We start from the raw sequence: 25641 nt of genomic DNA, 5'->3' as shown, positions 1-25641 counted from the left end.
AACATCGCGCCACCCGTAGCGGCGACAGCAGGGGGTTCGGGAGCCCCCCGACCACGGGAGGACAACAGAGGAGGATGACTGAATTTTGGAGCCTTCCCTCACAGTGGGAATTTGACCCTGCTGTGTGGGGATGTCTGTGTTAAAGACTTTCACGTTCTGTGCTCTTTATTATTCGTATGGCTGTATGGCGACCACACATTTCACTGCACCAATTGGTACATGTGACAAATAAATGTATCTTGTATCTTGTAGGGTGGAACTGTCAAAGACTAGAGGACATAGCTTGACAGTGAGAGAGAGAGAGAAAGTTTTAAGGAGATGTGTGGGGGATTTTCTTTACACATAAAGTGGTTGGTGTTTGAAACCTACTGCCAGGGATGGTCTTTTAGGCAGGCAAGGATAGGCACATGGATATGCACGGATATGAATCACATGCAGGGAGCAGATATTAGTTTAACTTGGCATCATATTCGGCACAGATGTTGTGGGCCGAAGGACCTGTTTCTGTGCTGTACAGTTCTTTGTTATGCCACATATGTAACTGGAAAAAATGTGAACAAGTAAGCACTGAGGTCCATGGTACAGGTTGAAACAATTTATCTGTCAGCAATGCCTCTGCAAATTAGCAATCATTTTGCAAAACACCAAATGTCAGCAGTTGACTGGAGCTCTGCACGCTACTCTCAATAAGCTTTCAATTTATTTGAGTAGCACTGATAATCTGCACACAGGGTGACTGACCAAGACTAGAAATGTCACAGAAGGTTATAGGGTTAATATAAAAGAGTGATACTGCGATAAAAGATCAGCCTTGATCTCATTGATCTTGTGAGGGGCCAAGTAAGCTACATTTGCTTTCATTTATTTTGTCTATGTGAGTCCTGGTTTAAGTTTTTGCTGCTTTGACCAAAGTAGTTTCCCCTGGAGCTGGAAAGTGTTGACAGACATTGTTCAAATTCCTCATTGTGCCTCACTGCACTTGTACATATGACGATAAACATGACTTTACTTGTCTCCTTTCTGACACAGCAATTGTACCCTCCATCTACAGCAATAGTGTTTACATTGCAGCTATGAATGTTATTGCAACATTCACATGATTACAGTATTCCGGTTTTGTGAGTGCAGCATAGTTGATATTACTTATTTCACATGAAAAGATTTACTATTCGCAAAGCAAAGCCATATTCCAACACTTTTGTTCTTGATAGTTTTCCACTTATCTTCCTCTAGGTTAACAATTTTCTTTACCTATCAACTGGTACTTTGATTTCTTCTTATCCTTATTCCTGAACCATCTGACCGTATTTTTTGCTTGCGTAATAAACCTGAGGATTTTTTTCAAGTGCTTGACCCAACCTTAATCCTTCCCATGAAATGGAACTTGAAATAGTTTTTTTTTAATTGGACGCACAGTCTCTTGCTAAGAGAAGGGGAATCCAGAACCAGAGAACATAGGTTCAAGATGAGGGGGGTGGGGATTTAATAAGAACCTGTAGGGTAACCTTTTCACACACAGGATGGTGGGTGTATGGAATGATCTACCAGAGGAGGTAGTTGAGGCAGACCATATCACAATGTTAACGAAACATATGGACAGGTACATTGATAGGACAGGTTTAACGGATGGGGGCAAATGCAGGCAGGTGGGACTAGTGTAGATGGGACATGTTGGTCTGTGTGGGTAAGTTGAGCCGAAGGGCCTGTTTCCACACTGTATGACTCTATGACTATGAAGCAAATTCTATGAGCAATTGTGGTAATTTCTGATAGAGATGGTCTGTATATTTTTTAATAATTGTGTTAGTGTAACATTCATATTCTTAGTTTAAAATTAGGCCATTAAAGCATATTACTGCAAATATATGTTAATTGTTCAAAGCTCTGAGATTCAAAACAAAATGTTTTATAAGATACATTTTTTGTTGTGGAAAGAATATATTCTAGAAGTCAAATGACGAATGAATTCAGAGGTAAAAACTGTCTTATGGAATGATATTGGTATATTAAATATTTAATTTGTTTATATGAAATTCCACACTTTTCTCTCAATGTAACAAGTCCCATTAAATGATTATGATGACATTATGGTATTGTGTTGCACATTAAGCTGCTATATATTTATATCTAATTACCATTATAGGCAAATGAAATATCAGCTTCAAACGGGAGGATTAATAGGTGAACAGAGCTTTACCTAGCAACACCAGCTCTGCAGCATTCAGCATTGGCTGATCTTCACCATTTGTGTTTGCTCAAAGCTGCAGGAACTCAAAGCTTAACGCATCTTTTTCTTTCCTTAAGCTGACTTTGGTGCCGGACGTATCGTGAGTTATGTTGACTTTCATTGTGGGAAGAACAACCGAGCACACAGAACTACTGAGATCAGTACCAAGCGACTAATAATCCGGCGAGGCCAGACTTTCCACATCACCATCCATTTCAATAAAAATCAGTATGATACAGATAATGACAGACTTATACTTGTGGCTCAGACAGGTAATCCATTTGCATTTAGTCAAGGAAATGAAAATGATTAGTTTTGGGCACAACGATTGTTAGTTTTGTCGTTGGTCTTATTGTTTTCCTGATTTAGTAACACATTGTGTTTAGACTCTTATAACACCCTCCCTTTGAATGGTTTGCTAAAAGCGTTAATGTCTGGCATTTGAAATGTAAACAAATTGTATTAAAAGGACACAATGGCTGATTCATTTTGTGGGATTTGAATATTCACCCATATATCAGACAGGAAATATTTATGATATTGTAGGTGCAGCATCAGTTCTAAGACATGGATTAATTATATAGCCTCATTACTCCAACAGCGAGGAATTATTGGACAGCTAATTTTTTTAAAGCCATTGTTACTAACAGAATGTTAATGGACTCTGTGCTTAGTCACTTGTTTGTCGTCTGCAGAATAACGACTCCTGAAATCTAAAGATGGAAAGTAGAATTCGTAAATACGTACTCTCAATATAGTGAGCAAGAAGGAATTTTGGCAGAGTATTGATTGATTATATATGTTTATTTATTTGTTTTGGGAATCTGGACGCCATGGGCATTTGTTGCATTTAATGTTTGGCTTCAATTGATCTGCTGTCAAATTAATCTTGTAAAATTCCTTTTACTTTAGGGCCAGAGCCGTCAGAAACTTCTGGAACCAAGATACTGTTTCCACTGACAGACTCCATAAATAAAAGGCGATGGAGTGCAGTTTCCTCATCATTTTCCAGGGGCAAATTGTCCCTCGAAATGTCTTCGTCACCGAATGCAAAAATTGGTCATCACGTTTTAATTCTGCAGAAGCTGTCTTTGAGCCAGACTGAGAACTGTCATCTTGGGGAGTTTGTGGTGCTTTTCAACCCATGGTGCCCAGGTAGCCCTTCTTTTAATAATAGATTACAATGTTTGCTGCAGTCAGTGGAATAGAACCAGGCACCAAGTGAAACATTTACTTTAAAGTAGGATTGCCTTCACAGGTCATGTCATCAGAACAAGAAAATCCCATCCTGATAATATTGGCGTTATGGGCTCTGGACCAGGGTTCTGCATTCAGAGTTAGTTTCCTGATCTTAGTAGAGGAAATGAGACCTACATGGTATATAAATATATTTAAAACAAATTTGGGAGACCACATATGATAGTTGTGGTTTGGTTACAAGGCAATTGGCTGCCTGGATATTTCCTATCTTCCTTACAAAACCTTGCTTTTTATGTTCAAAAACCATCGGAATATCTTCTTCATTCTCCACAGTCTTGGGTTATGCTAACTTGCATCATTTCACAAATATTTTGTAAATCAAACCAAAGTTATGTACCCAAGTCTATACAAGCTAAAAAACAAAGAATTAATGTGGTCTCCTGCACACCAGCGGGACTAATCGTAGACTCTGGAACTGTTGCCTCGAACACTTATGCTTGGTCTGCCAAGGCCTGTTGGATCTCTCGAGTTGCTTCGCATTGTAACTCCTTTCCCAATCGCATACTGACCTTTCTGTCCTGGGCCTCCTCTATTGCCCGACCAAGGCGACACAAAAACTGTAAGAACAACACCTTGTATTCCGTTTAATAGCTTACAACCTAAGAGTATAAACATTGAATTCTAAAATGTTAGACAACTGCATAATTCCCCATGTCCCTTATTCCCCCATATAAATCACCCACCCCTCATTTCCACCACCCCTCTGTGCCCCACCGGGACTTGCACCTATTTCTCCCCTCTCCTTCCCACCTGCATTCCTTCCACTAGCTTCACAACTCGCAATTCTCCAATCCTTTTGAGTCACACCTTCTGTCTTTTCATTGCTGGCCTTTGTCCAACCATCTGCCGATCAAAAAAACTTCCTCGCCCAGTATCAACCTATCACCTGTCAGGCTTTGTAGAGATGGGACAAGCTGCGGAATGGTGCCAGTTTGTCTAGAGCCTAGATCAGAGCTGCAGGAAGAGAATGGGAACATCTGCAGACCCTGACAATTGGGTACAAAATGCATAGAATGGGTTGGATGAATGCAAACCAGGACATACACATTGTAAATAATGTTGCAAAGCTTTATTTTGCTGGATGTTGATTGGATTAAGTATTGAGCCTTGTCTGGTTTTCTTGCATATCAGGGCACATGTTGCGATGTTCGTTTCCTCTGAGAAACACTGTTTGAATACAATGTATTAGCCACTGTATTATTGGGTTAGGGAAATGTCTGTCATGTATGGGGTTAATCGATATCTGTTATTGGATTGTAAAGAGACCACCCCCATGTGGTTCGGCCCCTCTAGGTCCGGGGACTTATAAAAGTCCGCTACCTCCCCTGACATCAGTCTGAAGAAGTCTCTCGACCCGAAACATCGCCAATTCCTTCTCTCCATAGATGCTGCCTCACCCCCTGAGTTACTCCAGCATTTTGTGTCTACCATTAATCTCCTTGATATTTTAACTCCTGAAACCTAGCTACTTGCTAGAATAGCAGATATAAATAGCTTTTCTCTACTAACTGCGCAGAAAAAAATTGACCTAAGTTCTTAATGGAATGAACGGTAGACAAAAATGCTGGAGAAACTCAGCGGGTGAGACAGCATCTATGGAGTGAAGGAAATGGGCAACGCTTTGGGTTGAGACCAAAATTATTTAGTATCCAAATGTGGAGAGCAACTTGTAAGCTATTTCAATATCTGCAAAGTGGCTGCTCAAAGTGTTATGAATGGAGTGGCTGCGAAGCTCTCTGGTGTGTAAGAGGTTGAGAAGATGGTACTAACGTTCACAAATTCACCATCGATTCAGCTGTTACAGTGTCTGTTTTTTATTTCTTTTTTAGAGGATGAAGTCTATCTGAATGATGAAGAAAAGCTGAAGGAATATGTGCTGAATGAACAAGGAATTGTCTTTACTGGTTGCGCTGATTATATTCAGGGCGTGCCTTGGAATTTTGGACAGGTGCTGTAACGCTGGGGAAAATATTCTATTGAACTTTCTTTGCACGCTATCTTTCACTGCACTAATTCCAATAAACAATGAATCTCAATGATATTCCATAGGGCAGCTAAGACTGTGGAGTGAAGCTGATAGTGGATTAGGCATTTTCTTGGAATCAAGCAAATATTTTATGCAAAACACTACCATATCACTCCTGGTGTCAGATTACAATGCCCATTCCAATAAATGTCCTCCCTTGTCTCAGTCACAAAGTAAAATTCCATCAGTTTTACACGGATCTCTGTGAGGTAACCAATGCACAGGGTGACTATTTTATTCGGTGTTTCCAATTGTACCCAGGAACAAGGAAGTAAAAGAGGTCATGAATAGAGATGTGTGCCATGTGCTGTTGTGCCAGGAACTTGATGCAAACATCTCCCCTGCCCTGTACTGGGCTAGAACCATGGTGCAGGACACCTGGTTTGAACCCGTGCACCCCCCCCCCCCCCCCCCTCTTTCTGGTGCTCTTGTAGCAATCTCAACCACCCATATCTTGGTGTGCAGAAGCTGTCTGTGTGGGCTGATGTTGGGAAGGCTAGGCTGGGTGAAGCAGCTGTATCCTGACTGTGTGCAGTGATACTGAACCATTGATGGAGACTGACTGACAGTTGCTTCTCCTCACCAAGATTGTAATGTTTCACTCATTGCTTCCTGTTGGATATGATGCAAGTTTTTGTGCTATCCCCTCACTCCCCTTGTTAGACATCACATTCCCTCCAATATGGAGGCTTCTCAATGATTTGAGTTTAGAGAACTATTTGCCAGACAGTTTCCCCTCTCCACTGTTGCTATCCAACAGAATGGCACCTGGCAAACTGAGTAGCCAATGCAGAAAGAATAAAACATTATTTTTAGCTAATGTTTTCTAACACTTTACTGAGTGATCAGTTAGAACTGGAATGTACAAATAAGAAAAGTTGAATGTCACAGAAAATCTTTAATGAAAATAAAATTATAATTACTTAATATTGATTTTGAAATAGCTACGCAAACTATAATCTGCCCACATTTCAGTGTTGATGGATCAGAAACTATTAATCACTTATTATGACCTTATAAATATCAGGATCTCAGGCAGAGCATAATATTTTTAAGGATGTGTTAAAGTCATATTACTGGGCAATATTTGAAATGCTTCCTCTTCTAGATAATTTCCATTGATGTTGTTAAAATGTCTCTAACATAATGATGGGATGCACTGAATTACTGATAGCTTCTTGTCTGTTTTGTTGCGTAATAGCAGTGGATGCCATTAAAACTCAGTATCATTATAACCACAACATTTAAGCAATTAAGATAGTTTCTGCATGCATTGAACACTGAACAACACAGCACAGGAACAGACCCTTCAGCCCACAATGTCTGTGCTCAACATGGCACCAACTTAAACTAATTTCCTCTGCCAGCATATGATCCATATCCTTCCATTCTTTGCATATTTGTATACCTATCTAAAATCATTTTTGATGTAATTCTTCTATCTGCTCCCACCACCATCCTTGGCAGCATGTTTTAGACTTCCCACCACTCTTTGTGTAACAAAACAAAATCTCTTAAAAATGCTGCCCTTCTCATCTTGAATCGATGCCCAAAGGTTTTTGACACTTCCACCGTGGTTAAATGGGTCTCACTGTCTACCATATCTATGCCTTTCATAATTTCATATACTTCTATCTGTTCTCCCCATAATCTCCAATGCTGCATAGAAAACAATCCAAGTTTATCCAGCCTCTCCTTATAACTAATACCCTATTCTGTGAGCACCCTGGGAAACCTCTTCAGCAACCTTTGCAATCTTCCTGTAATGTGGCAACTAGAACTGTACACAATACTCCAAATACGGCCTAACCCAAAGTTTTATAAAGCTACAATGTGACTTCCTGACTCTTATAGTCAATGCTCCAGCTGACGAAGGCAAACATACCTTGTGATCTTCTTTACCACTTTATTTACTTAGGTTACCTCTTTCTGGGAGTTATGGACTTGGATCCCAAGATCCTGCGGTACATCAATTCTGTTAAGGGTCTTGAACTGTTTACTTTCCCTTTACATTTGACCTTGCAGCATCGCACTTGGCTAGATCAATTTCAGTCATTCCACCATCCATGTTTTTGGTTTGAAGTCAGTGACTTTTGTTTTGTAGGCAAAAATGTGCTGGTACATATATCAATTAAAAAAAAAAAAGCTTTATTTAATCAACAATTTTCCATCAATATACCACCACTTTTGGTGTGTGATCAACCGATTTAATGAACTAATAATTGAAGAATATAAAATCAGCACATGTTAAAAATTAAATATCTTAAAATAACAAAACACTAAGAAACTTACCAGACTTTCTTTGCTAGAAGATTCCAAATTTTGTCCAAGTTATCGTCAAAGGCAATCTCCCAACTCTGGGCCTTACTGTCAATGCCCAATGATTAAATACTGATGTTGATTTTCACAGACTTTGATATAAAAATTCACAGGACGTTATTGTCTGCTGTACATTGAACAATTATTGAGTTCTACTCTACCACCAAAAGCTGTTTCAGGGCCTAACCACCTAATTTGATTAATACATTTTTTTTCCTTTCATAAACTTTTTGTAATAAAACGGATAATGTAAGATTGACCATACCAAAATGACCATACCAAAATTTCATTTTTAACAAGACGATCATAACTTCACAAAAAAGCACTGTCTGAATCTGATCTACATCCCACTGTATCCTTTGCAGCCGTCTGCAGTCTGCACTCCACCAAGTCTGCAATCCACCAATTCTGCTATCATCTGCAAACTTACTAACCATCCTATCTACATTTTCTTCCGTAATTATATGTATGTATCTAATGTGGCGTCAAGGATTATGCTGAGTTCAGCGGTACTTTTGTGATAGGTTTTATTTATAGTGAGTACAAATTCCAGGACGACATAGAGATGCTGTCCCTTAATATCAGGGCATATACGTAGAGGTACTTTTGATCTCGGGCTTGTCCTGGCAGCTCAGTCCTGGTCTTGAAGGAGGAGGTGTGATGATCTTGGGCTTCTCCCTGCCCTTGACACAAAAGAAGGCAATGGCGGTCTCAGGCTTACCCAGGTGGCTCAGATTTGGACTTGAAGAGGCAGCCCTGGCAGTCTCAGGCTTAACCTGGCAGCTCACTCTTTGCCTCTGTGTGCGGGCACAGTCCCTTGTTGTGTGTGAACAGATAAGAGGCACTGCAGTCTCATGCTTGCCCCAGTCATTCAGATGGTGATTGTGGAGGCACTGACTGTCTAGAACTTCTTCCCAGCTGCATAGTCTTGACCACACGGTGGCGCTGGTTATCTTAGGTTAGTCCAGTGGCTCAGTCTTCCTCAAACCTGCAACAGGGAATGGAGTTAGCAGCGAGGCGCCCCACATCCTTTCTCCTCCTTTCTTGGTTCTTCTTCTTCTTTATCCTTTCTCCTTCTTTCTCCTCTATTCTTCTTTCTCCCCTGATTATTCTTCTCCTCATTCACTGGAATGTCTGGGTTTTATCAGGCGTAAGCTGATGTTCTAATTGGACCCAGCTGTTATTAATAATACTGAGAAATGGCCTTTCCTGACCTGTGAGCCAGAGATTGGGATCAGAGCGAGGAGGCGCTATCGCATTCTGTGCGTGCGTGTGTTTCTGTCGTTTTGTGTTATCCAAAGGCTCACAAGTGACAGAATTCACATCATTTGATTGGTTCCTACAAAATTGATTCACATAATAATCTGTTTCCTTTTAGTTTGAAGAAGATATATTGGATATCTGTCTTAAATTATTAGACAACAGCCCTAAGCATCTGAAGAATCCAGCAAAGGATTACATGCGTAGATTTGATCCTGTTTATATTTGCAGGACTGTGTCCGCCATGGTAAGAGCAAGAATGTTAAAAGATTGTAAATTTGTTGGTTGGTTTTGCTTTAATTATGATTTGTCAACAAGTCTGGGCCTCTTCTTGTGTCCTTTTAAATTTCATTTTAAGCCCATATTGCTTGTAAATTCACATCACATTAACAAAATACATGGCTGTTAATGTGAAGAACAATGACCTAGAGGGCAACAGACAGAGTGCTGGGCGGAGTGAGGGGTGACGGTGTGTGTGTGTGTCTCGTTTACAATGGGCTGGAGAACATAAAGAGTCCAAAAGAAAGTTGAGTAAAATGCAAAGAAACTGGTGGAAGCACAACATCTATACTGAACTCTGCCATTGAGGAGATTCCGAGGCAGTCAGAGAAGAAGATTTAAGAATGCGTTCAAAAACTCATTGAAGAAATTCAAGTTCCCCACTGATTTTGAGGAAGGCCAATCTCAATCTTGAATTCACCCAATAACCAAACATTCATGGTATCCTGAGGAAGAGACTTCCAAAGATTTACACGGTTCTTGCTGGGCTGACTCATGATACATAACAAATTAGCACAAAGGTACAGCAAACCATTAGGAATATGAATAGTAAATTGTTTGTTATTGTAAAGAGATTAGAATGTAAATTTCAGGAAACTTTGGCAAAATTGTGCAGGTCTTTAGTGAGACCACACCTCAAGAACTGTGCAATTTTGAACATTTAATATCTGAGTAAAGATGTATTATCTATTAAATTAATCTACCTTAGATTCTTGAGATTAACCTTGTTGAGTAAAATTGGCCCATAGCCATTGAATTTTGGATGATGGAGAGATGGCCCCATTGAGACATCAAGGATTCTGAGAGGGATTGGTGGTGTAGATATTGAAAGGCCAATTCCTCAGACTCAATGTTCTGGAGCAATGGAGCATAGCTCAGCTGGGCAGGGGTCTTTGAGGATTGAGATGAAGAAGCATCCCTTTATTCATGGCATTGAAAATCTTTGACCCTCTCAGTCAGAGAATTATCGTTGAGAAAATTGAAGACTGAGATTGAGGTACATTTGTACACTAAAATAGTTGACTGAAATAGGGACTTGTGGCACTGGAACAATTATGATCATGCTGAACAGTAGTGCATGTTTATGACCTACTATTATTTATTAAGATTTTATGGCTTTGAGTTCTTTCATATCCCTTGTGATTTTCCTGGTTGATTGTAACTGGAATTATTTATCATGAAAACAGATAAAACGATCTTAAAGCACACTGAGCAACTAAAGTGCTCTTTGGTGGAATTATTTTTAGTACAGCTGACAAAGGTCAATGCAACGGGAAAATGGGAGATGCTTGCAATAGCTCAATTCATAAAATGGTTAGAGCTTATGCAATAGACTTTACTGTCCATTGTTGTATTTGTCAACTTTGCAAGACTGTCAACACTATAATACCCTTACAGGTGAATTGTAATGATGACAATGGAATACTTTTTGGCAAATGGGATGATCCTTATACCGATGGAGTCTATCCAGGGAAATGGAATGGAAGTGTTGCCATTCTTCGTCAGTGGAACAACAATAATTATCAACCAGTTTGCTATGGACAGTGTTGGGTCTTTGCAGCTGTGGCCTGCACAGGTACTGGGCTTCAATTATTACACAATTATAAAGTATTTTCCTGGATATTTGGAGTGCATTTTCATGATATGTGAATTCTATGTAGAAAATATTTAAAATTAAATTGAAACGTTGTTATTTCTATGCTTTTATATTCTATGAGAAATATTTATTTCTTTATTGCATTTTACAAGGCATTTAGTTGAAATTGACAAGATAAATTACAAGCATTTTACTGGTGCTTGTGATTTACCCTGTCAATTGCAACTAACATTTGCTTGTATTTGGCATTTCGTCCCAGTTTTTTTTGTTGTTGTTGCCATTTTCTCTTCTTTCATAGCAATAACTACTTATTGCTCGTATCTGCATAAGGTTGTTTATATAAACTATGCTTGCTTTGTGTGTTTTGGACCTTTAACAGGCAAAATATATAGACTGATGCACACGGAGACACAGAGAGCTTTTCAAGGTCCATCTCTAGAACATCCTACTCTCACTATGACTGCTGTCTGTTCAACTGCTGCCCAATGTAAGCTTGTGGAACAGCAGCTGATCTTCCCTTTCAACACATTGTAATGCTCAGGATGCTACATTGAATTTAACAATTTCAGATAAGCACCTGTTTGCTTCAGTGATGATGCAGTGTCATCCAGCTGTAACTTTAATTAATTTTCTCTTGAAGGTAGACACAAAATACTGGAGTAACTCAGTGGGACAGGCAGAATCCCTGGAGAGAAGGAATGGGTGATGTTTCGGGTTGAGACCCTGCTTCAGACTGACGACCCAAAACATCACCTATTCCTTCTCTCCAGAGATGCTGCATGTCCTGCTGATTTACTCCTGCATTTTGTGTCTACCCTCAATTTAAACCAGCATCTGCAGTTTCTTCCTACTCGTTTTCCCTCATTCAGCATCTGCTGACTGATCTGCTGGATGTTTCCAGCATTCTGTCTTGTCTCAGATATTCAGTAATTACTTTGTTCTGATTGTCGTGGTTCCAACATCTTTTGTTTGTTTTGGTTCTCTGACTGTTAGCACTGCTGGTCAAGAAAAAAAACGTACATTTCACCAATCTTTCCACCACCACACACAAGAAGCACAAGACAGACACCATTGTATGCAGATGCCGAGATGTGTGTTCAGCTCTGGCTGAGCAACTTCTAATTTGGTGTGTACACTCAATAAGAAGAAGCACCAAAGTTAATGTTTCTGGACAACCTTGTCTTTTTCCTGCAACATATAATATATTTGTCATCTTAGTTTTCCAGTTCTGATGAAGGATGATTGAGCTGAATTGTTAACTCTGTTTGGCTCTTCACAAATCTCCAGCACTTTTTGTTATTGTTTAGGATTGGCTTGTTGTTTGGTTTGATACATATTTAAGCTTGGCTCCCTTTTATTCATGCTTTGCGTTTTTAAACATATTTTCACATTGTTCTGGAAGTTATGTTAAACACAGTTGGATGCTAAAGAGAATTTTTCCAACCTACCTTCAGCTCTCAGAAGAACCTTAACCTCTAATAAAGTCCATTGCAGAGACAAGAAGCACAGAACTTATACAAAATATGTGCCATTTGTTAAGGATCCTTTGCATCTCTGCAAACTTGGATAAACATTCAAGGAGCTGATGGCCTTACAATGAAAAAAAAAGTTCAAAATTAATACATTACAGACTGGAGTCTATATCTACAATGGACATCAGAAAAATGCAGTCAATATGATCTAATTGAAGGTTACACAGAAAAGCTGGAGAAACTCAGCGGGTGCAGCAGCATCTATGGAGCGAAGGAAATAGGCAACGTTTCGGGCCGAAACCCTTCTTCAGACTGATCTAATTGAATTTTAGCAGTTTTATTATACTTCAGACTGGCCAACTCCTATTCTAACTATTGCAAAACCTAGCTCCCTTAATTAATGGCTCCAGTCTTTCTGCAAATGTGTTATTGCCAATTGTTCCAACAAACATATGTGTCACCATAGTTTCTGTGCAGAGTTTTGCTGCATTAAATCAGCCCCGAAGTTTCTGAAGTGAGAAACATAACCCTGAATCATAAAACGTTTTTGTAAGATTTATCTCGAAATATAATTCCAAATTACTGACTGCCTTTCAGAGGATTCCTGGTCTATAATGGTTGTAATTAGAAATACTTTACTCATATTTGTTCTTCTTAGTTTTGAGGTGTTTAGGAATTCCTACCCGTGTGGTTACAAACTTTGAGTCTGCTCATGACACCAATGGGAATTTAACGATTGATAATGAATACGATGATGAAGGGATGGATCTGGAAAGATCAACGGATAGCATTTGGTGAGTTACAAGTGAACATAATCTTTCAATGTATCATGCTCTTCAATGTATATCTGTTTGGAAATTGGATTTCCACTGTTTAATTTGTGCTGAAAGATTGCGTGAAGTGTTCGTGCAAAATTATGCTCCCTTCAAAAATTGTCCAACCACATTAGGATGACTAATACCCCAAAAAGAATCACGTAAACATAGTGTGTACCTTTGCCAATGTCCAATTAATTCATGGAATGTTAGTGTAGCTATAATTACTGCCCACCAGCAGTTAGGGAGTGTCATCCACTATAAAAGATGCACCGCTCTTGGCAGCGCAGTGAATTTGGGCTGTTGCGGTGGGGAGAGAGAAGCCTTAGGGGAGTGGTGGACAGAGGTGCAGCTCCAGTTAAATGTGGTAGGAGGGAGTCCCTGCATACTGAGGGGGCAGGACACCCACCGGGACCAAAGTAAGAAGATCCAACCAGGACACGTTTCCTCCAGAGGTGAATAATCCCACACAATAGCACATAACCAAATAACGTTGATGACCCTTCAATGCCAAGGTGATCTATACATTACCCATATTAGTGCGGTCTTAAAAATGAACACTTAGACATAAATGTAGATACACACATGAAAGGTGTTTTTGTATCAACACCTATTGTGTGTCTACCCTTATCTAAATCACCCTCCACTCTCACTGCACCATTGACATTCTATTCCCCTGATCCCCCACGTAGGTATGAACCGTACAGTTGCATGACTGTAAAAACGTTATCTTTCAACTCGTCAATTTGGGCTAAACCATTGAGGAACAATGCGTAGAAAGGGGTCCCCCTTAATGCAGCAACTCATTAAACCAGAACCAGAAGTCCGTGTTAGCTATTACAGCTTGCTCTGACCCCCTCCTTATTTTATATTATTTAAATCACTTCACTGACAATTTGGCTGATGCAACGCATCTCCTTCACCCACCCATTAAACTTTGATGGTACCATCAATCTGGTCTTTTGCCGTAAGTCTGTGGAACTGGTTCCTTTTTAGTGAATTAGTTTATTGCATTCTCAAGGGTGTTGCAATCTTGCACAAGGCCTGGTGTAGGCCTCGCCAATGTGGTGGTTTGTTGCAAAGTAGGTGTGATGGAAGGGCTGGGAACAGAGTATCTATGCATCTCTATCGTGCAAGAGCAATGATTTTCAAACTGGGGTGTGGGGAGTCAGTTTACCCCACGGCAGAAGGGGGAGGAGGTGTACAGTTTGATAACCACAAGGAAAAAGGATCTCCTGTGGCGTTCTTTGTTGCATCTTGGTGGAACCAGTCTGTTGCTGAAAGTGCTCCTCAGGTTAACCAGTGTTTCATGGAGGGGATTAGCTGTATTGTCCAAGATGTTCCACGATTTGAGGAGCATCCTCCCCTCCAAGACCATCTCCAGTGAATCCAACTCCACCTACAAGATGGAGCAAGCCTTCCTGATGCGCTTGTTAATTTTGTTGCCATCCGCGGCCTTCACCCTGCTGTCCCAGCACATGAAAGTGAAGAAGATGGCACTGGCCATCTTGATGCATCCCTTCATAAAATCTCCCATTCATCTGTCACTATAGTTTCTTGGACAGTACATTCACCCACACCTAATCATCCCAGAGTGCTCATGCAACTGGTCCTGGCCACAGTCTTCTGGTGGTTCATTTGCACCAAGAGCGTCTTGTGGATCATCAAATACATTTGCATGAAGTGAAAGGGAACAGTCTTCCATCGGGTGGAGTGCAGCAATGTAAGGAACATCATGATGTAGATCTAGAGCATTGAAACCCACATGGTTATCTAACAGGAAAGATAGATACCTGCGTATGTCATTTTACAGACAAATGTAATTGTTTCTCCATTTATGTATTGTTTGATTTTACTTTATATTAAATATCATGAATCTTGCAAAGTTCCGATTTGTTCTCATCTTTGGTACAAACATCAGTGTGCAAAGATAAGTTGCAAGAGTATGTCACTTGTTGCTCTTTTTGCTAACACCACGATGCCTCACCTTGTAAATGTTTTAATGACATTTATTTCATGTCAATACATGTCAAACAAGGCCAGGGTTACCAATAGATGGTGTTTAACTCTATTCCATTAAAAGTTATTGCCTCACTGCTGTGAACTATGGAAATAACGACCAATGTCATAACTTCCATTTTATTCCAACAACAACTGTATATGGCCTCTAGTTCAAAAATTTGAGTCCTGTCTTATGATTTTTTTTTCATGCATGATCGACTCGTGTTCGTAACTGGTAATCTCCTATAACAGTGGGGAAAATGTGGCAAATTGGATGGAGAAAAACAATGTTTTATTTGTATTACCCATTCTCTAGGATCCACCCCGCCACCAATACTTAATAATAATAATAATAATAATAATAATACATTTTATTTATGGGCGCCTTTCAAGACTCTCAAGGACACCTTACAAAATTTAGTAGACAGAATACAAAACATGTAAGCAAAATGAAACAAAACAAAAAATAACAACAAAAAATAAAAAGTAAATAGTAAAGGCATCAACAAGACACAATTCAAAGAGAGAGCAGCGGCAGCTAATCGCGCCAGCGTTCACTCTCCCTTCCGGCAGCCATCTTGGAAACGGAACAATAAGGATCTTTAAAATAGAAACATCCCCACACAATGGTTACCATTATGAGGGAAGGCACAATGTCCAGTCCCCATCCCCAGTTCACCCATAGTCGGGCCAATTGAGGCCTTCACATTTGCCTCTACGGAGGCCCGATGTTCCAGGCCGTTCTCGCCAGGAGATGGTGCTCTGGCGTCGGGAGAGTCCTCTCAGCGGCTAGGGACACCTGGAACAGCCGCTTCCTTACCGGAGACCGCAGCTTCTGAAGCCGACAAGGCCGCGACGGTTGGAGCTCCACCACTGGCGATCTCATCGGGAGATCCCAGGCTCCAGATGTTGAAGTCAGCGCCACCGCCCGCAGCTGCCCGCTCCGCAGACCCGCAGCTCCGCGATGTTTTTATCGGCGGTCTTCAGCTCACCGGAGCACCAGCGCGGCGACCCAGGCAAGGCATCGCCCGCTCCACTTCGCGATAGCGCTCCAGCGCTGTGCCGCCGCCGAAGCCGAGGTGCTTGGTGGTCCCCTCGGGAAAACGCCGTTCCAGGCCCGCTGGTAGGCCGCGAGGACGGGTCGACGGTGCAGCCCGGAGAAAAGCTGCGTCTCCGACCAGGTAGGGACCTAGAAAGTAGTTTCCCTCTCCCCCCCCCCTTCCCCCCCACATAAAAAAAAAGTCTAGACTTCCTAAAAACAAACACTGAAACTCACTAAAAATTAAAGAAAAGAGTGAAAAAGACGGACAGCTGCTAGCTAGCAGTCGTGCCCCAAGATGGCGCCCCCTTCGACTTATGAGATTGAAAGAGACTCCACCAAATGCAAGAACGTTCACCCTCTCTCCTTATGTCTAATTTGACAGTCCAACTAAACCGTTCCAGATGGGGTAAAGTTATCATGGCTCATACTCAACGTATTTTTAACAATTTGTTAAACCCAGCACTCTTCCATTTTACTAGGAACATTTTGCACTCATGCTGTTCTTTTTAATTTCATATTTTGCTGAACCTAGCACATATATAGGAGATCTGGCCTATCCACAAAAATTGAACATATGATAATTAATAGATATAAGCCTTTCTGAAGTGCATCATCTTGCCCATTTTGTTGCTATCGAGCCCTTAAATTAGTCATCTGATGTCTTCTTCGTCAGTAAAAGAAAGGTCTCTGTTTTGTTCAATGTTCAGCTTTTTTTTAATCCCAGCCTGGTTCACCTAAATTCACGTAAGCACTTCAAAACGAGTTTCACATAAATAGCTACCCTGGCATTATGATTTCCAGTAAATTACTAAACAGGTTCTGACTTGACAAAGGCAGGTCTATAAGGCTCCAAAGCCACACTCAGCAAAATCAATAACCCCACTCTCACCATCGACGGCACCACTGTCTCCCCATCTCCCCAGGCCCGCAACCTTGGCGTGATCTTTGATTCCACCCTCTCCCTTGAGCCTCACATCTGCCATGTCATTAAAACCTCCTTCTTTCGTCTCCGCAACATCGCCAAAATCAGACCCTCTCTCACACCGCCCGCTGCTGAAAGGCTCAACCATGCCTTCATCTCCTCCCGACTGGACGATTGCAACTCACTTCTCCTTGGCATCAGCTCCACCTACATCAACTGACTCCAACTGGTCCAGAATGCAGCCACCCGACTCATCACCCACACCAAATCCTGGCATCACATCACTCCAGTCCTCAAACAACTTCACTGGCTTCCCATCTCCCACCGGATCACCTACAAAATCCTGATCCTCACCTACAAAGCCCTCCACCATCTCTTCCCCACATATCTCACTGACCTCCTCTCCCCCTACCAACCCTCACGGTCCCTCAGATCCACTTCTGCCGGTCTCCTCTCCATCCACAAGTCCAACCTCCGCAGTTTAGGGGACAGAGCCTTCTCCAGGGCAGCTCCCAGGCTCTGGCTCCCTCCCCCAACTAATCCGCAATTCCGTGTCTCTCACCATCTTCCAGTCCCGCCTCAAGACCCATCTCTTCACCTCTGCCTATCCTTAGCCCCACGTTCCCCTCCCTTTTCATCTGTGCATTAATTGTTGTGTGGTTGTGTCATCTGGTTGTGTGAGCAATGTAGGCAGCCGTTGATGTTACAGGAGGGAGATGAAGGAGCTTGTGGATGCTTTTGACAAACGTGGCACTGACTAGTAAAGAATAACCCCCATGATCAACAACCAGCTGTATATTTAAAGAGCAGAAAAGTTCTCTGCTCTTAATTAGAACTTAGATAGGTACATGATTACAGTTCATGGCAGCTTGCAATCCTGGGGAGCCAGCAACACTTGCGAATGCCAGAGTTTAACATCCCACTCTCTCTTGAATAAAAAGCAAAGCAAATTATTCTCCCATGAATCGAGAACAACAGTGACTTCTCCAATTCTGCAGAGAAAGGCAAATTGAGAAATATGGCTTGGTTATGCTGATAGCCAGGAAATTGAGTCACAATGGTCTTAACCTCAACACAGAAGGCAGTCCAAACATGAGACTGTGGCCACAAGCCATTGAATGCCACATGTCTCCATGATGACAGATCTCGAAAGTGTGAGCCTATGAGCAAGATAGTTTTCAGATAGGGTGCAGTAGGTTGTGGTGTCTATGATTCTGTAGGAATAAGCTTGCCATGAAATTACTGTGTCCAAGCCTGTTATGAATAACCGGCTAAGTCTATCCTGTAGTCCCTGGTAATGCGTCGGAAAGAACTGCAGTTGCTGGTTTAAACCGAAGATAGACACAAAATGCTGGAGTAACTCAGCGGGACGGGCAGCATCTTGGGATAGAAGGAATGGGTAACGTTTTGGGTCGAGACCCTTCTTCAGAATGGGAGAATCATGAATCAGCCCCAAGTAATGTATTGCTTTGCTGTTAGGATATTACCTATTACCTATTACTATGGAATGAGTAACCCAGGAGTAAGTGCTGGGAAAACATTTGCTGTCAATTGCAATACAGTCTGTGGGCTTTGGGAGCTTCAATCAGTTCAGAGGCTGCTACATTGGATTATCCAATATTAGTGGGAGCAGCAAGAATGCATGCAATGTGCTTCAGATTCTAATGAGATTGTTCATCAATGGTGACAGAGTAGAGCCTTGAGCTTCCGTTGATGTCAACCGATGTGTTGGACCTAATGTTGTGCCAGAGTTTAAGATCCTACCCTCTCTTGACACTTGGATTTTGACCCTCCCAACATTTGGAAAGGTTCAGAGATGTTGATATGTATCATGACCTGAAATACTCCATCTAGTTTTTAATTGCCATAGAGTCACTGTGCCATACTGCAACGAAATAGGCCTTTCAGCCCAACTTGTCTATGCTGACTGTGGTACCTATCGGAGCTAGACCCATTTGAAAGTTCATAAATTTCATGTTGTAAATATGTCAAAAATTGATCAGCCCACGTTCTATTTAGTTCCTCAGTATAATTTGAAATTTGATTTTTTTTTAAATGGAATTTAACTATTTGAGAATCTGTTTACTCTGCATATGTCTGCTCCTACACTTTTAGGAATTTTCATGTCTGGATAGAATCTTGGATGGCTCGATTTGATTTGAGACGTGGCAATGATGGCTGGCAGGTACTCGATCCAACACCACAAGAGAAAAGTGAAGGTAAGCAAACAATAGATAATAAGGTCTAATTTGCACATTTAATATTTGAATAACAAGTGTAGGTTGTGAGATAATGAGGATTTAATCAATGGTCATATTTTGAACGAGCAGGAAATATCTGATTGTCATTTGAATTTCTAACTCCTAATAGATACATTTCTATGCAAAAGTATGTAATTATTAACATATACAAATCTTTTAATTTTGCTATTGCCCTGAATAAGAAAGTCAGAGAAAAATATCCAGAGATATGATTGAAATAAAATATCACCACAATTGCTGAAGAGTAAACATGCTGTTAGGTTCAAATCACATTTAGATTTCTTTAGAGAGACGTTGTCATTTCTTTTGGTAGGAGTGTACTGCTGTGGCCCAGCGCCAGTCAAAGCAATCAAAGAGGGAGAGATCGATATGCGCTATGACGTTCCCTTTATATATGCTGAAGTGAATGCAGATTGTGTGACTTGGATGTGTCCTGAAAAAGGAAAAAGGATAAAGATTGACTCTGACACCAAACACGTTGGTCAAAAGATCAGCACCAAGTGTGTTGGCAGTGATGAGCGTGAAGATATCACAGACAATTATAAGCATCCAGAAGGTACATTTATTATTATTTTTGATTATCATTGACAATTGCACTTCGATAAATGGTAATGTCTTCCCGCGGCACGGTAGCACAGCGCTAGAGTTGCTGACTTACAACCCCAGGGACCCGGGTTCGATCCTGACTACGGGTGCTCTCTGTATGGAGATTGTACAGGAAGTACAATCACTGTGACCTGCGTTGGTTTTCTCGAGGAGCACCAGTTTCCTCCCACACTCCAAAGACGTACAGGTTTGTAGGTTAATTAGCTTGGTAAAATTGTAAATTGTCCCTAGTGTGTGTAAGATAGTGTTGGTGTGCGGAGATCGCTGGTCGGTGTGGACTTGGTCGGCCGAAGGGCCTGTTTCCGCACTGTATCTAAACTAAACTCTGACAAATTGAATGAAATTACATAACTAGGCCGAAGTCTGCATGGTTTTGTGAAGGGAAGATCTTGCCTGCGTATCTGCTGGAGTTCTTTGAGGAAGTTAATAGCAGGACAGAGGGGAGGCTGTAGATGTTGTTTACCTAGATTTTCAGAAGATCTTTAATAAGGTGCTGCATGTCAGGCTGCTAGGGAAGATGAGAGTCCATGGTATTAAACGGAAGAGACTAGCATGGATAGATAACAGGTTGGCTGGATGGCATAAGGCAGAGTTGCAATAAAAGGTGCTTTTTCAGGTTGGCTGCCAGTGAATAGTGGAGCTCCACGAGGGTCGAGGTTGGAGCCACTTCTCTTCATGTTGTATGTTAATGTTTTGGATAAGAGGATTGACGGCTTTGTAGCCGAGATTGCAGATGATAGGTATTACATAAACTGTGATAGGAACAAATCACCTCGGATCCCAACATTAGCCACCTTTGATTCCACAAAATCAGAGGAGATGTAAGTAACTTCAATCCTAAGGGGCTGCTTAAGAGGAGGAGAAAAAGGTGTTCCCACAATGCTCTTGGAACTGCCGATGTAATTCTAAGGCAGTATTGTATAGTAGTTGGAGAGGAAACTGAAGCTATTAATGTTTCCTTGCATCCGCTGCCCTTGTTTATCTTGCCGGGAGGAGTTGTGGGTTAGGGAGGTACTGTTTGATATCTGCATCTCAGTCAGCGAGGAACTGCAGTGCAAGTGGTAGATTGCCAACAGTGCTGCCACTGTGCTTCAGTGTTGAAGACGTGAGAATGAATGTTAGGATGGTGCATGAGATTCTAACATGTGTGCTGCTTTGCCTCCGGTGACATGTAGAAACAAAGAACTGCAGATGCTGGTTTATATCAAACAAAGTGCTGGAGTAACTCAACGAGTCTGGGTTACGTTTTGGGTTGGGACCTTTCTTCAGACTAAATGTTGGTGGTGGGAAGGGGGGGGGAGAGGTGAGAAGCTGGTCTATTCTCACCACCACTCTTCACCTCCTCCCTCCCTCTCACCTGCCCCCCTCACTCCCTAATTTGAAGAAGGGTCCCATCCCGAACCATCACCCATCCTTTTTCTCCAGAGATGCTGCCTGACCCGCTGAGTTACTCCAGCACTTTGTGCCAGGTAATGTATGGCAACTTCTGCCTGAATGTCATCCTACAGTGTTGTATCTGATCCCTTGTGGTACTATTGATCACTTATTATTAATTAGTGTTGATAACCCAAGTTCTATGTCATAGATTAGAATAGAATTTGTCTATATCATACCAACCCAAACACATTTGTTTTAAGGCTCTTCTCTGGAAAGATATGCCTTTAAAACGGCCGATAAAAGAAGGCTCCCTCAGAAGCCAAAGAAACAACTTGACGTGTATTTGAAGGCTGATGGTCCAAATTACAATGGAGCCAATATTAAAGTGTCTGCTATCATTTCCAACAAGAATTCAATGACAAAAAATTGTACACTCAAATTTTGTGCAATGAAAAAGAAATACAATAGCCGCTCCAAACGGAAATTTATAAAGAAGTATCAGGAAGAGATCACCATCCGTCCTGGTGAAGGTAAGAATGCATTTACGATGTATTGACTTTTGAACCAAAAAAGTTATTACCTACAATTGTAATAGATTATTAATCAAGGTTAGGTTACATTTTCCTAGAGAGATACATTGTGGAAACGGGCCCTTCAGCCCAACTTGCCCACACTGGCCAACACATCCCAGCTACACTAGTCCCACCTGCCCGCGTTGGGTCCATATCTCTCCAAACTTGTCCCATCAATGTACCTGTCTAACTGTTTCATAAATGTTGGGATAGTCCCTGCCTCAACTACCTCCTCTGGCAGCTTGTTCCATACACCCAGCATCCCCTTGTAAAATTCAGTGTCAGTATATGTAAGAAGAAACTGCAGATGTTGGTTTAACAATATATCTGATTGTAATGCTTGGCATACCAAGTTGTGTAAATGAGCAAGCTGCTGAAATAAATGTGTACACTAATAATGGACAAAACTTTGCTCGTTAAATCATCATAACTTGTTAATCAATATGATGGACAACGTAAGTATGATGAAATATTTAGTGTTTCAATGATTCCTTTTCCAACATAAACATTGGAACAAGTTTCTATAAATTAAATAGAATTTGTTCATTGAAAACAGACAAATCATTTGCTTCTTCTAGGAATGTGATATGGTTAAATTTAAGAACAGATTATTTAATACGTGCATTGACATTCCAGATACAACAGTGGAACTGGAACTAACCTATGCAGAGTATGGGGAGTGTCTTGACAAGTATAATCTGATCCGGCTGACTGCTCTTATAATTGATGGAAAGACAAAAGAAAGTGCATTCACCCTAAAGGATATCTCCTTGATCAATCCTAATATAAAAATCCAGGTATTGACAAGAAAGTTTAGGTATAACAACTGTTTGTACTGACATTAAGTTTTCCCCACATTAAATTTTTCTCCTTTCCTTTTAAGTCTACATTCAATAATTCGAGCAAAAACGGGTAAGTCAGTTTCATGTTGGTATGAATGAATATTCTCTTATTGAGGGAAATGCAATTTTGCAACCTGATCAAAAATGAAATTGTGGTCCCACTATCAAGCTGAGAATTGTGAACATTGTACTTTAACAGAAAGAAAGAGGTGTGAGCTTGCAGCTTGTGGACAAGGCTTGGTGTAGTTGTGGCCACAAGATTCAAGATTCAAGAGAGTTTATTGTCATGTGTCCCAGATAGGATAATTACATTCTTGCTTTGCTTCAGCACAACAGAATATAGTAGGCATAAATAAATCCAGAAAAGATCAGTGTGACCATATACCATTGAATATATACATAAATAAACAAATAAATAGATAAAGCTATTAATGTTCAGAGTTTTGTTTGAGTTGAGTTTAATAGCCTGATGGCTGTGGGGAGCAGCTATTCCTGAACCTGGATGTTGCAGATTTCAGGTTCCTGTATCTTCTACCTGAAGGCAGCGTGGAGATGAGTGTGTGGCCAGGATGGTTTGGATCCTTGATGATGCTGTCAGCCTTATTGAGGCAGCGATTGCGATAGATCCCCTCGATGGTAGGGAGGTCAGAGCCGATGATGGGCTGGGCAGTTTACAACTTTTTGTAGTCTTTTCTGCTCCTGGGCGCTCAAGTTGCTGAACCAAGCCATGATGCAACCGGTCAGCATGCTCTCTACTGTGCACCTGTAGATGTTCGAGAGAGGCCATCTTGACATACTGACTCTCTGTAATCTTCTCAGGAAGTAGAGGTGCTGATGTGCTTTCTTTATAATTGCATCAGTGTTCTCAGACCAGAAGCGATCTTCAGAGATATGCACGCCCAGGAATTTGAAGCTCTTGACCCTCTCCACCATCATTGACCCTCTCCACCGTTGATATAAACGACAGATCTCAATGGGCTAAAATATCTCCTGTAAATGTGGGTATTGAAATAAAATAATTAGTTGTGTGATAGTTATTTGATTTCTTCCCATTTCCAGGTGCATGCTCAGGAGCAGTTCTGAGTGGAGGAATTTGGAGTATAAATGACCTGATATTGTGGATATTCTTAAGAAGTTACTTGTTTCTGCAGGTATTGGGAACAGCTGTAATGTCCAAGAAGCTGACTGTCCGAATCAATTTTGAGAACCTTCTACCTGTGGAACTGAACAATGGTGTCTTCACACTAGAGGGAGCAGGTCTGATCGATGGTCAGATGGAAATCGGGTAAGCAAGAATATCGAAAATGAACAGCACAGGTCGGACAAATTAACATGCCTTTGGTGCTCAATATGTATGCAATAAGTTGATTGTAAGAACATCATAAACATTGAACAAGTTGGGACCAAAACTCCATTTAACATTTTTCAGCCTGGAAATTTATAGTTCCTGTAACTAGATTATATAATTAAGGATAAGCAAATGAATGAAAAGTATTCAGTGCAGCTGGTAATTAGACAAGGAGGAAGATTCCAGGGATGATTCATTGGAAAATTATTTTGGAAAGAGAAGTGTGTATACGAATTAAATTATAATTTCTTTTTTTCCCCCTAATTTTTACCTCTTTTCAGGATTGGGAAGATAAATCCTGGGGAAGTGATTGCAAAGGAGATCTCATTTATTCCCAGCAAAAGGGGGCTGAAGAAATTAACTGTTGATTTTGACTGTGATAAACTGAAGGATGTAAAAGGATACCTAAATATTGATGTTCAAGAATGAGCAATATCATCCAAAAAGCTCCTGCTTCACTTATTACATGCAATATGAATTTGTTGAGGCATACGTTTAGTCACTTATTACATGCAATATGGATTTGTTGAGGCATACTTTTAGAATGTTAGATATTCATATTTTTTTAATATTGAAATTCAAGTCGTATTGCTTTTAGCTGGCACATTTTTTCTATTTTAGTTTTCTATTCATTGCAAGTTCATTATTTGTGTGGATTGTTGTAGATTAGATTGTATGCAGACACACCTGTCTGCATAATAAATCATTTATGATGGATTGTATTTCTTATTGTGTTCAAATTGTGCTTATACTAGTAATGACAAGATAATTACCATTGTGATACAAGAGGCACAAAACATCTGCTGGAAACTGTCCAACAAATTAAAATATTGAGCATTTAAAATTTGAAAGAGCTTCCATTTATAATTCAGTTCACTTTAATTGACAATGAAGAGGAAATAATTGCTCTTGCTTCATTTAGATGTGACCCATTTGTTGGTCAGTTACCGACAGTTGTTTGCAGAGCCTATGATGCTTTTGAAATTGGGGTACGTGCATCGATGACTACGTAGGAGTCTGCGCTGAATATTTTGTGTTATTTGCTAACAGCTATGTGGGGAATGAAAGTAAATACAATAAGTTAGCTGCTGGGTTAACTGGTGTTGTGTGCAGATTTTGCAAATAAATCATTTTACAGACGTTGTGGTGAGCATTTTTGTTTGGTTGCTTAGTAACTCAGTCATCTTTGAATTTGGAGATTCTAAACTACCAATCTGGAATTTCACAATATATCTGTTACCACTACTCAAACAATGCTTCCTCCTTCATTTATATTAACTGTGGACATGCAGGGCAACTGCTCAACAGACAAACATCAATGTTTAAGAGGGAACTGCAGATGCTGGAGAATCGAAGGTTACACAGAAAAGCTGGAGAAACTCAGCGGGTGCAGCAGCATCTATGGAGCTGTTTGT

At 40.7% G+C, this 25641-nt stretch overlaps 1 protein-coding gene across 3 annotated transcripts in view; it reads left to right on the top strand.

Moving 5' to 3' along the window:
• The window catches only part of LOC129707414 (protein-glutamine gamma-glutamyltransferase 2-like), a 31980-nt gene extending 6614 nt beyond the window's left edge, over positions 1-25366 (top strand). For all 3 annotated transcript variants that reach the window (XM_055652424.1, XM_055652421.1, XM_055652422.1), the window contains exons 2-13: positions 2305-2499; positions 3140-3382; positions 5317-5435; positions 9211-9339; positions 10770-10947; positions 13099-13234; positions 19336-19439; positions 19795-20037; positions 21725-21994; positions 22673-22833; positions 24030-24163; positions 24508-25366. In XM_055652424.1, coding sequence (XP_055508399.1) covers positions 2305-2499; positions 3140-3382; positions 5317-5435; positions 9211-9339; positions 10770-10947; positions 13099-13234; positions 19336-19439; positions 19795-20037; positions 21725-21994; positions 22673-22833; positions 24030-24163; positions 24508-24655 — 2060 coding nt within the window. In that variant the 3' untranslated portion in view covers positions 24656-25366. The remainder of the gene's footprint in view (positions 1-2304; positions 2500-3139; positions 3383-5316; positions 5436-9210; positions 9340-10769; positions 10948-13098; positions 13235-19335; positions 19440-19794; positions 20038-21724; positions 21995-22672; positions 22834-24029; positions 24164-24507) is intronic.
• The last annotated feature ends 275 nt before the right edge of the window (positions 25367-25641 follow it).

This window comes from Leucoraja erinacea, chromosome 21, assembly GCF_028641065.1.
Source record: "Leucoraja erinacea ecotype New England chromosome 21, Leri_hhj_1, whole genome shotgun sequence".
Lineage (NCBI taxonomy): Eukaryota > Metazoa > Chordata > Chondrichthyes > Rajiformes > Rajidae > Leucoraja > Leucoraja erinaceus.
Note: the sequence above shows the minus strand (reverse complement) of the source record. Positions and strands in the feature narration are given on the sequence as shown.